Consider the following 13,985-nt stretch of genomic DNA (forward strand, 5'->3'; position numbering starts at 1 on the left):
CAAAGGTGACAACGCCTTCTTGTGTGGCCTTGGCTATGTCGCTGAATGTGCCTGGAGCTCGGCTGGCTTGGAGGCACCTAGTACAGACCTCTGTCTCTAGTGCTCATGGCACAGACCGGGGCCTCAAGTCCACGCACCACAGTCTCACAGCGTCCAATCCATCTGTTTCCCAAAGCCCAAGAATGCTTTGCTTTAGTTTTCAAAATATCAGCGTGGTTGAACCCTTCAAGAGGGTCATGGCCATTACCAAATCCACCGATCTGCAAGGCATGGTGGTTAAGAATTCTGCATAGGTCCAAATACCAGCTCCCCACTTCCTGTCCACATGATATGTGACCTTGGGTGACACTGAATCGGATCGGCTCCTCTCCGAGCCTCAGTTTCATGGTCAGAGAGTGAGGATATGAACCGGACATCTTATGCAGGGTTCCTGGGAACGTTAAGTGAGCAGCTCAACACGTGCTGACTACTTAGCACAGTGGCTGGCTAGGCCAGTGTTACTTATCATGTCTCCCAGGAGGCACCTGCCGGCACCCAGGAAAATGCAGCTCAGGAAAAAAGCAACAGATACCGCTTTAAAAAAAAAAAAAAAAAGAAAAGTACTCCAACCCACTTCTATCTGAAATGCAAATCAAAACAGCAGTACAATGTTTTTACCCCATCGGCTTGACAGAGATGATGAAGACTGATAATTACCACTGCTTTTGAGAATGGAAACAGGAAGTCGCTTTGAGAGGTGATCTGAAGAAACCTCTGTATAGGTCAATTCCGCTACGCCTGTCAAAATGTAAAACGCACACACCCTCTGAGTCACCATCCGAAATTCAGTCCTTCACCCTACACACGTGCACACTCTGTGCGGAGCAGATCTGTGGACGAGAGTGGCAGCATTAACATAGGAGAGAAAAAAAAGGAGAAACAACCTACGTACCCATCAACAGTAAGTCAGTGACATAAATGATGAAAGAATTCACTCAAGTAGTATTTACTGACAGTTCTACACACGAGACACCACGCCGAGCGGCGGACAAAACAAAAAGCAGTTCCAACTAGTAAGGATGAGCAGTATGTATAGATAGGAAATGAGTCTAAGATACGGAGAGAGAAACCGTGAGTTGTTATAAAATAGGTTTCATTAGGTTCCAGTCCAAGCAAACAAATAAAATCCTTGCCAATGCACATACCCCACATGTGTTCATATGCAAAGCAAAATCTGGAAAGACAAAGGAGGAAAAGATTAATGGTTGCTACCTCTGAAGACCGGGAAGAAGCCTATGGGAGATCTGACTTCTCCCTTGATACTCTCTGCATTGTATGATTAAAAAAAAAAAAAAATTCTGATTGCATGCTCGTGTGGCTCCACAGCCTTCTAAGCCACAGTAAGTTCGGTGGCTCTGCCCTCAGAAGGATCCAGAATCAAACCATTTCTCTGAGTGTCCACGGTTAAAACTCCAGTCCAAACCACCATCGCTCTGCCCTGGAGCTGGCTCTGGCCAGCTCCCTGTTCTTGCCTTGGAACAACTCCACAGCCCTTTCAGCACAGCAGAAACCGATTCCATTGTCCGAGGTCAGGCCACATCACTCCTCTGCTCAAAACTGTCTGAAGACTTGCCTTTCTAAGTTCAGTAAGATCCCAGTGATCTGGGTTCACCTTCACCCCTTTTCTCCTTGCTCACTCCAGCTTTACCCGCACCAGCTCCTAATGAATGACCAATGCCAAGCACATCCTGCGTCCGGGCCTTTGCACTGGTTGCTCTCTGCTCCTCCAGCTATCTGCAGGGCTCACCCACTCATGCCCTTTAAGTCTCTGCCTGAACGTTCCCTTGACTCCATGCCCTCCTTGGTCCCACCAAAGTCAAAGGTCCACCCCTCCTTGACTGACTTGGTCTGGCCCAGCTCTCTCCTGCCTTAGTACTTGTCCCCATCTGATATAAACACATGAAAACACATCCCTCATTGACAGTCTATCTACAATGTGAGCTCATGAGGTCAGGGACGTCTACTTTGTTCAATGCTGTATCTCGGGCCCCTACAACAGTGTCTGGCACATAGAAAGTATTCAATAAATATTCAGTGAATGAATTAATCAGTAACATAACAAAATAGTACTATAATGTACTACTGATAACTATGAAAACTATATCCCCCCCAAAAGACCCCAGCCCTCAAATTGATTAATAAGTAGAAATTAAAACAGAGTGGGGCACCTGGGTGGCTCAGTGGGTTAAAGCCTCTGCTCGGCTCAGGTCATGATCTCAGGGTCCTGGGATCGAGCCCCGCATCGGGCTCTCTGCTCAGCCAGGAGCCTGCTTCCTCCTCTCTCTCTCTCTCTCTCTGCCTGCCTCTCTGCTTACTTGTGATCTCTGTCTGTCAAAAAAATGAATAAAATCTTTAAAAAAAAAAAAAGAAAGAAAGAAAGAAATTAAAACGGAGTATGTTTCCAGCCACAGCCGTCCTCCGAGAACGAGGGCGGAGGATCACCCAAGGACAGAGTAAGGCGGGAACACCTCACAGCCAGGATGGCACACAGCGGTGTGGTTGTTGGAGGCTGACGCTTTGCACAGAGAACTCTTTCATGGACTGGAGAGAGTAAGAGGCCACTTGTCTGAAGGCAGCACAGTGAGGGCCCAGTGACCAGGACTGACTACAGCCGCGTTACAGCACAGGACGGCGTCGGCCCCAAAGCCACAGACTATTTCCGGGTGTCAGGCGAGCCCACACCCTCCTGAGAGAGCCAAACCACGGTCCATCTGCCAACCCCACGCCTGTGGTCTTTGAGGGGACGGGCTTCTGGGGCTGTGCTTGGGATTCAGCCTGCCTGTTGCCGTGGGTGAGAGCTGGGGCTTGGGGTCTCCCGAAGAATGCAACGAGAACCACCCTCCAACCCCGCGCCTTGTGCTTCAGAGTTCGCCGCTTTTCAGTGAAAGAAAAACATTTGAGCTCTCCTCCGTTATCTTACCTCATGCGCACTGAGAGGCGGGGCAGGGGCTCTTCTGCTTATAACCCAGCCCAGAGGAGGTTACCTGAGGGCAAAAACTTAAAATCCAAGGACATGGACAGTGAGGTGCCCAACCAGTGGACCCAACGAAACCCGGACACCCGCCCTTTCTGACAGCGAGCCGACTTTCACACGATCCCCGTAAACCACACTTGGTGAGGGTGGTGGGTCTCAGCTGGGCTGGACTTTGCCCCCAGGAGACCTTGGTGGCCATGTCCGGAGACGTTTTTGGTTCTTACGACTGGGGAGGGGTAATGGGTAGAGACCAGAGAGGCTTCTGAGTATCCGACATGGCACAGGCCAGCCCCCCACCATGAAGAACAATCCAGTCCAAAATGTCAGGAGCGTTTTGGAGGAGCAACCCTGGTGGGTCAGGAAAGAGGGGGGTGCCTCTGGGGGGAAGAGACCCAAACATAACAACAGGCTGGAGACCAACGAGCAGGACTGAGGAGACCCTGGCCGCCTGGCAGGTCGCTATGTGGGGCTCTCGGGCCTCGGAAGGAGGAAGATGCTCCTTGCGGGCTTCTAGAGACCCAGAGACCTTCCATTTTTTCAAATGTTCCCCAGACCCCCTGATCTTTCTCCCTGCACTTCAAAAAATAATCCCCAAATGAAAACCATGTGCCGGTGGGAGAGATTCCTGAGGAGGCCTGGGTAGGACTTTGGGTCTAAGGCCATGTAATGACAAAGTCACTTCCTGCCCCCCGTAACAGGAATCAAATTATAACTGGGGCAGTCAGCATCTGGCAAAGGGGTTGCTTTAGGTCCCTTTCACAGCTGGAGTTTCTCTCCTCTAGAGCCGAGCTGGCTGGGCCGGTCCTTCTCGGGACAGTGAAACCGCCCCACTGTCCTCGGCCCACCCGTCTGGCAGGCGCCCCGAGCAAACTCTAGTTTTCCAGGCTTCTTCCTTTCCTCTTCCTTGCAGTGGAAAAAAAAAAAAAATCAGAGCTCCAGTTCCCAGAAGAAAATGAGAGAAGGACTTATCGTTATTAGGAAGATGTTCCTGTTGAAGAAGGCAACTGAAGGCAGTGGGGGCGTTGCAGGGAGTGTTGGGGGGTGGCAGCTCGCGGTTCCCTCCTGCTGCTAGAGGACACACTGGGCTCTCAGAGGCCCAAGGACAGGTGGTGGCACTTCTGAGAAAACGGATTCAGATGCTAGAATGGTTCAATTTCCTGGAGGTGTGGCAGAGAACAAAGGAGAGTTTGCCAACGCCCTTGCTTGCTGGCAAAAGAACCTGTCTTCTGTCTGTTCTGGGGCTGCCGGAAGGAGCGGATGGCCTGCCCTTCCCCCTATGGCGTTACCCTAGACCTCACGGAGTCCCTCTCCAGGTAACGGAGCACCTTCCCCGCCTCGAAGCCAAGACAGACAGAAAGGGTGTGAGTGAAGGCTGAGACTCCTTATGAAATGTCCTGTCTGGAGTCTCTCTTCTCCTGTACGTGGGTCCTCCGATGCTGTAATTAGCACAGTGGTGTTGACAGTGTTTGTGTCTCAGTTTAGTGGGGGGTGGGGAGTCATCACCAGTAGAATGACAGCTACGATCCCCTGCCCGGAAAAACACTCCTACGCCCACAACTGGGCATTCTGCTGCACTAGCTTCACCATGCCCTTGCATCCGTTCTGGGGCCTTCCTTTGGTTTGAAGACAGACCCCAGCTCCTACTGTAGCAAAACAGGACATGAAAAGAACGGTGGCCCACCCTGGCAGTGCTGTGTGAGCAAGGGCTGGAGGCAGGCCTCACGGCAAGGGCGGGCTTCCAGAAGGAAAGAGATGCTACTCACCTAGGGAATAACGGGGTAGACATTACAAAGAGACGCTAAGGGCAACAGAACAGGGCTAGCCACAGTGGGAGCTGTCAACACCCTGGGGAGCGGTGTTATCGGATCCCGAAGAACGGAGCTATGTAGGACAGCCCGTTCTGGGGGCTGGGCTCTCCAGGCAGACACAGCCAAGGCACAGAAAATGCCCCCTGTCCCACTGTCTTCCCAGCCTCCCGGCTCCTGTCAGTGCCTCCCCTTAGTTGAGGCAAGGGCAAGTCCATATCTATAAAATCCATCAAGGTTAAGGAAGGCCCAAAGACAGGAGAAGGGTAGAGAGTGGATCTCCTGGGGCCGGGGGACAAAGAACCCCAACACACTTCATTTAGACCCCTCAGGAGCGTGATGTCTCAGTGCCTCTGGGTCTTTACCTGCAAGGAAGGGGAACAAGTGTCCCTCCCCCAAGCACGGCTGTCAGGATTAGATGAGGTCAGGTCTAAGAAGCGCTTAGCCAAGTCCTGTGTATGGAAGAAACAGGCCAATAGCAAGCAGCATCGAGGCCCTCTTCCGTTCAGTTCTGCAAGTCTGGGCCCTATACGTTGATTTTTATGTCCCTCCTACACCTGGACCTTTGTCATGCTGCTGTTTCATGTGAAAAGCGATTTTCCTGACTGAATTATCTCTATAACTAGAACCTCAAAACCCAGCCTGAACATTCTAGCACCGGAACCTTCTCTTTTTAAGCTCTCTGGTTCGCACTGTGCTGCCCAAAAACCCCGTGGAGAAGATAGACTAAACTTCAAAAACGCTGGTCTGTTTGATATTTATACCAAACGTCTACGCTGCCTCCTCCCTGAGCCTTCGGCTTTTAATTCCATGCAAATCTGGTGACACTGCCTTGTTGCTCAGCGGGCTGCACGGTGGGCTTCTGCCTCGGTGAGGTGCTTGAAGTCGGGGTGCGGGAAGTCTCCATAAGAAGCCCCATCTGCCAGAAGGGACACAGGAGTGTCCGTTCCTGCACGTGTGGCCACTCTGCTTTCCCTCTACAGGGAGAAGCCAGCCACAGCTCAGAGCTCCAGTTCGTCACCGGCACTTGGCTCCACGAGGACATATTTCCAGACCCATCTGTCTGGGGTTGCCAAGTGAGCGATCTCCCTCTCAGTCTTGAGGTGTACCTACTGGTAACCGGCTCAGTTGGTTAAGCATCTGCCTTCAGCCCAGGTCATGAACTCAGGGTCCTAGGACTGAGTCCCACATGGACTCCCTGTTCAGAGGGGAGTCTGCTTCTCCCTCTGCCTGCCACTCCTCATTTTTACACACTCTCTCTCTCTCTGACAAATAAATAAATAAATGTCTTTTAAAAAAAAATGACATAAATTGGATAGAGATTACAGTTCTATAGATTATAGAATTCCACTTTTCTGATATATATATTACATCTGATATATATCCATTATAATGTATACACTGCACATTACATGTATATTAGGTAATTACAGGTCTACAATCCTATTTCTATCTGCACACCTAGCTCTTATCTTTAGATCTAATCTCTGTATCTCAGCAACAAAGCAATAAAAGAGATGGTATTTCTAATTCAGGGCTTACCACTTACTGTGTTACTTCTAAAAGGAGACTTGGTGTCTCTGGGCCTTCCAGTTGGTTCATCTGAAAAATGGGCTAAGATCAGCCCCTGCCTCATGCGGTTGCAGGACCTGACAGAGGCAGGCTGGACGGCCTGGTTCAAATCCCAGCTGTTCCACCTGTTTGCTACTGGACAAGTATCTTAACCACATCTTTGTGCTGCAGTGTGTCCAGAAAATGGCAGTGACATTAACACTTCCCATAGGGGACACTTGTGCAGTCTTTATGAGCAAACCCATGCCAAAAGCTTACTTAGAAGAGTGCCTGGCACATACTCCAAGTGAATGTTACCTAAAAATGCTAGATTTACACATACATGTACAACGTACAGTTCCCTGCTCATAGTAAACGTACTTTCAATGCATGTTAGTCATTGTTGACAAGAATCATGATTTTAAGTGTTCTCAAGTCTAGGGCCAAATTCAAACCTTCAATATCTTGGGCAAAGCCAGCTCCCACCAAGATGAGAGGGACAGTGATCTCAACACGATCTATTTTTCGCAACGGTACATGTGGCTGGGCTTTGGGGAACTTGCTGGCTATTTGTGGAATGTTGCATCACATCGTTTACCCTGAGTCACACAGACTAGAAAGGCACTCAGGGCCAGAGGACCGCAAATCCTCCCTGAGAATGTTTCCATTGCCTGGGTCCAGCCTCTCTGCCTTTGCCCAGGCAGCGGTCCAGCTGGTCACCTCCCTGCTCCAACCCCCACCAGGGCTGATGAGAAATCCAGCAAGCCAGAGCCAGAGGGAAAGATCTAGTAGAGGCACTTGGCCTGTCTCAAAACCAGCCTTGTCCGCCCCAGAGAGGTTCTGCTCTCCCCTCCCCAAGGAGACTAGTGGGAGGAAAGCAGATGGGCTGAGAAGCGATTTGGTCTCGTCGTCCTCTCAACAGATGCTGGGCACCATAAGAATTAATGGGCTGGAGACTCAGGTAAGAGCCATTCAAAAGCTCCCTGATTACTCCAAAAACCGCTCTCCACGGAGGAAAAGGTTAATCGAAGCCCAGAGCTAGAAGAGAGGCGAGTCGACGGCAATTGCTTTCATCCCGGGAGTGGGGGAAAGAGCCTCGGGAGAGAGAAGTCTGCACTGAGGAGGCTGTGGTCTGCCTAAGAAAAAGGAACCAGGCCTCAAAATCGAGTTATTTGCAAAGCCCGCTGCATTGGTCCAGGAGCCTTGGCCAGTCCCTCGCTGAACTGGAGCCAAGTGCTGCCTTTCCACCTTTTTCTCAACACTGCACATTCTCTGCACCGTTGAGCCATAAATCTCTCAGGAAACCATCTCTGAGAGGTGTTTTCCCTTTTACCCACGCTGTGCACATGCTCACACGCACTGTGAGCCATTTCTCTGTGGTGTACTCGGTCACTGTCAACACAGACCCAGGGACTCTGGGGGACGAATGTGTGAGGCTGGAGACCGGAGGCGGGCCAAGTCTGATATTAACCAGAGAGGGGGACGTTTGATCATAAGCAAGACAATACACTTTTCTCCGTGGTCACAATTCCACGGCTGGGGTCATCTTTGTACAATGAGCTGTCCGCAGGCAAACAGGGTATCTCGCTATCAGCACTACGGACATTTGGCGGCAGATAATTCTTTCTGGGGCATTTGGAAGGGGTTTAGCGGCAGCCCTGGCCTCTACTCACTAGAGCCCGTGGCACTGCCCCGCCCCAAGTTGTAACAAAAATGTTGCAAGACATTGCCAAATGTCCCCTGGTTAGGGCTGGTGAATACACCCACAGGTGTGAGCCACTAGTTTCGTCTGAGGTTTCAGCTCCACAGAATGGGAGCCAGCTAACTAGCCAATGATAACTATTACCCAGATTTCTCACCTAAATCCCCATTATCAGCACCGCATCAGAAGCTCCAAAGTTCCTCTGACCCTGGCAAGACGCGAGGGACCTGACACACAGGCTCCGGATGTGAGCACCCTTCCCCTCCCCCAACCGCCTTCCCAACTCCTGCCAGCCTTCTCCCTTCGCCCTGGCTGATAAGGGAATTCCTATCCATTGTGACATTCTAATGATGTGAAGGCGCTGAAGGAGCTCGAAGGAGCTGGTGGTCTGATACTAAGGAAAACTGGCATTATCTTTATAGGAATCCAGACAGAATATGCAAAATATTCTGAACGCGAGCACTGCGGTGTCTGTTCTGGTAACGCTTTCTCAAGTGCAGGCTCCTGGCTCCTGAGCTTGAATCTCACCTCCAGAGAGAGCCCTCCCGGAACTGGCTTCTCAGCAGTGCCCAGCTGCCCCTGCTGACGAACTTCTCTGTCCTATTTCTGGTCACTTATTACTACCTGAAATTATTCAGAAATTCACAGACTCCTGCAACCAGAATGGGTGCTCCGTGGGCAAGGGACCCTGTGTCCTGTCCACTGCTGTGTCTTTAGCATCTACAGCACAAGGCCTGGCCTCCTCCTGGCCCCAGAAGTACTGGAGTAAGCAAATGGATGAAAGAATCTGCTTAGGCATAATTTCTAAAGTATTAATTTCCTTCCACCCACTTCTCATTTTCTTCCTGAGTGTCACTCACCATCCTCATGGTCCCACCATCATCTTTACAGAAAGTGACTAAAGTCAACTCCCTCCTTTTATACTCATGGTTAGCTGGTCCAACATATTCAAGCACCCAGGTGGTCCGTGAACAGGGAGGAATCAGGGCTTTTCCTCCCGATGCCCTTGACCTTCAGGTCCTGGGTAATCTCCATGTAAACAAAGGCACAGCTCCCCTCTAAGCACAGCCAAGTTCACAAATACCCAGATTGACAAATCTTTGCTCTACCTAAGTGTTCCTTCATTACAACTCCCAGGGTATCCATATTTGAGTAGAGGCTATTAACTAATTGACAGTGAAGCTGTTGCGGGGTGGGGGGGCGCGGTGGAGCGATACGGCAGAGAGGCTAAAGTTAAATGACAAGAGGTCTTGCCAAATTGGAGTGGATTCAGAAATGATAAACCATCTCGGGGATCAATGGGAAGGAGAGAATCAAATAATGAGCATTTAAATTTATCAAAACACTATTGATGCGCAGGGAGCAGTTTTATCTTTGTTTTAAAATAAATTTTCTACGGGCTCCGCTGCTTAAACCATTTTATCCACAAGCCTCGTGGCAACCTATCTGTCAAGGAATTACTCACTGTGCGAAACATTCTATCTATTTATCTACGTATCTGCTCACCTATCATCCATCTGTCTCCCCACCTATTTATCTAAGCACCTCTGGGGACGTTTGGGCAAAGCATCCATCTGTCTATCTAGACCTTGGGCTGCATGCATCCAGCCCCTCCTTCCAGCTTTGCCTGAGCTATTTCAAATCTACTAGTCCAGGCAACTCTTTTTTTCCCCCCGCCGGGGAAGAATAAGAAGTTGAGAAGACAGATCGATTCTGGCGTCTTATGACCCTGAGTTTGATACTCCCCAATGCTCTGAGCTTCCAGGGTGACCCTGGGCAAGTTACTTAACCTCTCTGACCCTGAAGTTCCTCATCTGGAAAATGGGTATCGTGAGAACACCTATGGAATGAGGCATCGGGATCCGCGGGAGCAGCTACTTCTCAACAAAGAGGAAACATCAGTGGTGGGAGCCGCGAAGGGGGGATCATGGGAATGTCGCTAACTGCATTCGAACTCCTTTCACACTTGGTTTTTCATTTCTACGCCCCCCGCCCCCTGATTCCTGGGTAACCACCATCTGGAGATGGGGAAGCATTCACCACTGCAAGTCAGGGCTGTCTTGGTACACCCCAGGGGCAGCCTGCTGAGGGAAATCTGACACCAGGGATTTAAACCTTCCTAGGCTGCCTCATTCTATTCATCTGGCCATTAAGCAGAGCGGGTCCTGCTGATGCCAACAGATGCAGAGGTCAGTGAAGTCGCAGCCCAAGAGCTCTAGAGGAGGCCTTAGCAGCCTGGCCGTCTACCTTCCCCACCATCTCGGAGCTGCCCAAGCAAAGATCCGCCGAGGGCCAGGCGATGACCCCACACATGCGTGGAGGGAAGGGGCCTAGGGTGGCCTGAGACTCGTGTGGGGGCTGAGCCACAGACGCGTGATGTACGGACACTGCGCACGGTGAGCTACAAAAGGCAGCCCCCCCGTGGCACCTGTGCTCCAGGACTGAGTGGCTAACGCCTTTCTTAGGAGCGAAGGGGGTTGAGGGGGGGGTGAAGTGGGAGAGGACCCAGGCCACACACATCTGTCACCTACCTCGGCACGGCTGGGTTTGCCAAGCTCGGCCACAGCTGCGGTCCTGCTCCTGCCATATGGGTGGTATGTGGGACACCACTTTCTGCCGAAGCTCATCCATGCCCCTCTGGTCTGACCCGCCCGCAGGCAGCTGAATAGGGTCCCACCATGCGTCCCGGGATGGACGGCCCCCCGCACAGTGAGATCTGGCCACGGGCTTGTGCCAACAGTTACAGAAAAACATTAGTACTTTGGTTGGGTTCCAAAGTCTCTTTCACACAGGAAGTTAGAACTCGGCAAAGACAACAACAGCCCACGGCTCTCCGAAGACCAAGGGCCAGATGAGGCTGATGGAGAGGTGCAGAGACAATGTTGAGTCCTCTCCCCAGCGGCCCAGCACCAACACAGGAGGCCCGCCTTGTGCCATGCGTGGCCATGAACCAAGGGTCGGGCCCCCTGGGCTATGGGGTGTGACTCTAAGAGAGGTCCTTGTGTGGGGGTGAGCTTTCTCCCTCACAGTGTGCTGGCCAAAGCCATCGGCATGTGACTGTTCTTTCCTGGGGAAGTTTTGAAGGGCTGACTGGATGTTACTCATAGAGAAGGATACAAGAGGACCAAGAACAGAACTATCTGGGGTGCACCGCTCCGCCCTGGGAGAGAAGATCTGGCTTCCAGAATTGTGGACATAGATCATGTGCCCATGAGCTCTCCTACATCTACCAGGTTTTCTTCAGGGGAAGGACTGATTGTGATAAGGAGAAGGGCCATCCTTTGAAAGCACACCTGGGAAGTTCTCTGGCAATCCACAAAAGAGACTGGGGAGGGCCGGGTTTTCCAAATTGTGACAGATGCACCCCTGGGAGTGCATGCAGATGATTTTAGGGGGCACTCAAAAGAAACTTTTGGATGAGCTGAGGATGAGCCCACTTATGACAGTTAAGTAAATTGATTTAAGGAAAATCTATTTTTAGGTGACTTGCAACAAGTGTAATTTCCATAAGGCAAACATGGCCCTATGGAAACATGGCTAAGGGGGTAGGTGGGCGGCAGAGGTTGGGATAGGACCAGACCAGAGGATGGCCAGAGAGGGGGACGCATCTGGGCTTGCGTCCCCCTCAAAGCCATGCCCACTGCTCTTTCCTGCCCGCTCTCTTGGCTGGTTATCCCTGGAGCTGACATAATGAAATGTGCCTGCAGAAGAGAATGAGAAAGTGGAAGACTCTCCTTTTCCCACCAGTTGGGGTCTTTCTGAGCAAGGAAGGAGAAGCAGGGTGGGTTTGCTCATTCCCCTCGGGGAGACTGAGGCAGAGACACTGGTGAGAGGACAAGGACCCGTGGAGGAGGCTGAAGACTGAGAGCAGGTGGTCCCTGCTAGAGAACTCCAGAAACAGCTGCAGACCGGCCCTTCAGCCTTGAAATGTTCACACAGGCTTGCCCGTCCCAGACACTCAAACGCTGCTAGCTGTGGGGCTCTAGACAGGCTCCATCATGTCTCCTCTCTTCACTGTGGGACCAACCCTTAGAGCCCAGGGAATAATGGATCCAAAGATGCCTCCCCTTCAAGCTCAGTCAGACAGGCAACAGTGTATTGGGTTCAAAAGCTACCTCACCAGCCCTGAGTCCGTACTGATGACTTTACAGACACCAGTTTCTGCTGTTCTCACCACAACCCTGCAAAGCAGGCACCACCCTCGCAGTAATATTCCAGATGGGAAGAGGGTGGCTGAGAGGCTAGGTCGCCTTTCAGGGCCAGAAGATGGGCACGCAGATACCCGGGTACACGTAAGCGTGCGTGCCCACACAAAATCGGCTCATGTGTATGTGGACACACATCCCAACAGGCAGGGTGATGGCCTGATGTGCCTGTCCAGTTTCTCTGAGTCAAGGAGCCAAGAGGGTGCCCCAAGTCTCCTGGAGAGCTGGTGCAGAGGTAAGCGACAAAGGCCATGGGAAGGTACTGACCTGGGTCTCCAGGGTGATCGGTGGACTTGGATGAGGGTCCTGTGGGAAGAGAGGAGAAAACACACGTAAGCGATGGGCAAAACTGAACCTACCAACCCAGCCAGCATCATTTTCCAACAAAGCGAGATCTCTTCCGTGTTTTACTATCTCCCCCATTCCATGACTCATGAGCTTGGCCCATCCCCAGTCTCCCCCCAACTTCCTCCCACGCCCCGATGATTAAGGAGGCTCAAGGTTTTCATTAAGAGGTTAAGGGGACACCTGCATGGAGATCATGCAAAATGACCAGAGGTAAGGAAACAGGAAAGAAAGCATGCTCGTCCATTATCTCCAAGTGTGTTCATATCCTCTACACGAAGGAGCGGATGGATCCGTAAGAGGATTAGAAATAAACTTGAAAGACTAGAGAGTCCCGATTAGGGGCAAGGCCACCAATTTGTGTCTGGTCTTGGAAAAAATGAGGGAAGGAAAAGAGAGACAGAAAAAGAAGAGCTTAATTCCTGGTTTTCTAGCACATTCCAGTGGGCTGGGGAAGAGACTTCTCAGGATTGAGAAGGCCAGAGAAAAGTCCTATTCATCTGCTCCCCACAAAAGACAACTGACTGGAAATGCTTGGTGGTAATGTCGCGGGTCATTAAACATGAACTCTCTAGGTGGGGGGCAGGGTGGGTAGAGGAGGGAGGGCTGGATGGGGAGGAGGTAGTGGTTTTCGGCAAGGGGTTTCTAAGGAAAACAGGAAACGCAGGACATAAAGGCTATTTTTCTCAGCACCATGTCCACTCTGAAGTGAACCCCCTTGGATTCATGGTTCTGGGAAAGTAACCTCAAGCTGCCCCTTACAGAGAATGGGCATGATTTCTGGGCCCTGAGGGCAAGCTCAGGTTGGAAGCTTTGCTTTATGCAAGCCGACTTTCCAACACAGGGTTCTAGGAAGCCATGCAACGAGCAACCCCTAGCCTATGGCATGAATGAGAAGCAAGTGTAGGAATCGCGCTGCGTTTGTCCCTCTGTGGTCTGACTTCTTTTTTTTTTTTTTTTTAATTTTATTATTTGACAGAGAGAGAGATCACAAGTAGGCAGAGAGGCAGGCAGAGAGAGGGGGGGAAGCAGGCTCCCCACTGAGCAGAGAGCCTGACTTGGGGCTCGATCCCAGGACCCTGAGATCATGACCTGAGCTGAAGGCAGAGGCTTAACCCACTGAGCCACCCAGGCGCCCCTGTGGTCTGACTTCTTTCACTCAACATAATATCCTCAAGGTTCATCCACGTTGTCACAGATGGCAGGATTCCCTTCTTTTTTAAGGCCGAATAACATTCCATTTTGTGCGTCTGTCACATCTTCTCAATCCAGTCATCCATCCGTGGACATGTAGGGTTGCTTTCTGACTTTGGTTCTTGTATGGCTTCAACAAACACGGGAGGGCAAATGTCAGGATTCCACTT

At 51.2% G+C, this 13,985-nt stretch overlaps 1 protein-coding gene across 1 annotated transcript in view; it reads right to left on the reverse strand.

The window, feature by feature from the left end:
• The window catches only part of XYLT1 (xylosyltransferase 1), a 298,678-nt gene that overhangs the window by 193,555 nt on the left and 91,138 nt on the right, over positions 1-13,985 (reverse strand). Inside the window, exon 2 of the mRNA XM_082714896.1 lies at positions 12,544-12,582. Coding sequence (XP_082571022.1) covers positions 12,544-12,582 — 39 coding nt within the window. The remainder of the gene's footprint in view (positions 1-12,543; positions 12,583-13,985) is intronic.

Source organism: Mustela nivalis (assembly GCF_964662115.1).
Source record: "Mustela nivalis genome assembly, chromosome: 19".
In the NCBI taxonomy this organism is placed as follows: Eukaryota; Metazoa; Chordata; class Mammalia; order Carnivora; family Mustelidae; genus Mustela; species Mustela nivalis.